The 1873-nt window shown below is 47.1% G+C and overlaps 1 protein-coding gene across 1 annotated transcript; it reads right to left on the reverse strand.

Moving 5' to 3' along the window:
- Positions 1–343: 343 nt before the first annotated feature.
- LOC116816490 (olfactory receptor 52E2-like) lies at positions 344–1354 on the reverse strand. The gene has a single exon (XM_032765757.2). It carries the CDS (start codon positions 1352–1354, stop codon positions 344–346), a length of 1011 nt encoding a protein of 336 aa, XP_032621648.2.
- Positions 1355–1873: the final 519 nt, after the last annotated feature.

Below are 1873 nucleotides of genomic sequence, written 5' to 3' on the forward strand. Positions count from 1 at the left end.
CCACCACCTCCCTAGGTAACCCATTCCAGTGCTTCACCACCCTCCTAGTGAAAAAGTTTTTCCTAATATCCAACCTAAACTTCTCCCACTGCAACTTGAGATCATTACTCCTTGTTCTGTCATCTGGGAACAATCTAGATCCATCCTCTTTGGAACTCCCTTATATCGGGGGTCTAGTTATCAGAAATAAGAAGGATGGCAATGTTATGAGTTAAAGAGTTTGTCATGCTGACACAGCACAGTATGGTCAGGAAAGGATTTAATGTCTCTTTGGTCAGACAATGACACAGAGAAGAGGGCCCAGCAGCCAATTACCGCAAAGCTCAGTCTGCGAACCAGATCACTAGTAGAAAATTTTAGTCCCTTTCTGAGTAATGAGCTGGAGGATCCTGCCCCGGATCTCTTTGGTCTTCATCCCATAGATGATGGAGTTTAGCATGGGGGGCACCAGTAGATATACATTGGCACTGAGAATGTGGAAATACAGGGGCATATTCTGGCCAAACCGGGATGTAAGGGAGGAAAAGAGACGTGGGATATAAAATGCCGAGATGGCACAAAGGTGAGAGCCACAGGTCCCAAACGTCTTGAGTCGGGCGTCCTTTGTGGGGAGGCTGAAGATGGCCCTAAGGATCTGGATATAGGATATGGTGATAAAAATCACATCCAGACCGGTTACACAGAATACCACAAACAGCCCATAATAACTACTGACATGGGTGTTGGCGCAGGCCAGCTTCACCAAAGCCATGTGCTTGCAGTGCATGTGGGGGATGATGTTGGTTCTGCAATATGGCCATTGCCTTGCGAGGAGGAGAGAGGGCAGTACGACTATGCCACCACGCAACATCACAGCAAGGCCGATCTTGGCCACCACCAGGTTTGTCAGAATGGTGGAATGTCTCAGGGGATGGCAGATGGCCACGTAGCGATCAAAAGCCATGGCCACAAAAATCCCAGATTCAGTCATGAAGAAGCAATGAATGAAATACAGTTGGGTGAGGGAGGCATTGAAATCGATCTCCCTGGAATTGAACCAGAATATATTCAACATTTTGGGCATGGTGGCTGTGGACAGGACCAGGTCGGTGACAGCCAGCATGCAGAGGAAATAGTACTTAGGTCCATGGAGGCTTGGCTCCCTCTTCACAATGAACAGGATGGTGAAGTTCCCCAAGATGGCTATGGTGTATATGGTGCAGATGGGGATGGAGATCCAGATATGAGCTGCTTCCAGGCCAGGATTTCCCAGCAGGATGAAGGTGGAGGGGTGGGTGAAGTCGGTTGTGTTGGAATCTGACATGGAGTAGAGGAGAAGATGTCCAAGTCTGAGGCAGGAAGGTGTCTCCTGCATGTAACATAAGTTTCTCTGACTTCCTGTATGTGTTCAGGGTCTAGGGTTATGGTCACAGGAGAAATGCCTTGATGGAGAGACAATGTTCATACAAGATACTATATGCACAACTGGAGGCTGCTCTCATGGGTGAAACAGATTGGTGGCTTTTCACACAATGAAATTTGACATTTTGATTATTGAGAAAAATGAATTATGAATAACTGACGCTCCTAATCCTAGTTACATATTTTACGGTGCTCCATGCATCAAATAATTCCTACACATTGTGATGTGGGAAACCTTGAGAGCACCAGCAGGAAACAAGTGTCAATACTGGTTATCCCTAATTGTTCCTTAATGCAATGAGAGACAAGCTGTAGGGAGTTCCCCATTAACACTGTTGCTCAATATCTGAGAGTGGAAAAAAAAACTTTTTCTAAGACGTGTGCCAGAGGACATAGGCACCGACTTCTTCTTGCACCGGTTGGTGCTTGACGCCTCTCTGCCTCCGACCCCACCCCGATTCCACTCCTGCCC

Source organism: Chelonoidis abingdonii, unplaced genomic scaffold (genome assembly GCF_003597395.2).
Source record: "Chelonoidis abingdonii isolate Lonesome George unplaced genomic scaffold, CheloAbing_2.0 scaffold2562, whole genome shotgun sequence".
Lineage (NCBI taxonomy): Eukaryota > Metazoa > Chordata > Testudines > Testudinidae > Chelonoidis > Chelonoidis abingdonii.

Bases quoted from the DNA above. Each gene is read 5' to 3' on its own strand.
- LOC116816490 (XM_032765757.2), bottom strand. From the start codon at position 1,354: ATGCAGGAGACACCTTCCTGCCTCAGACTTGGACATCTTCTCCTCTAC.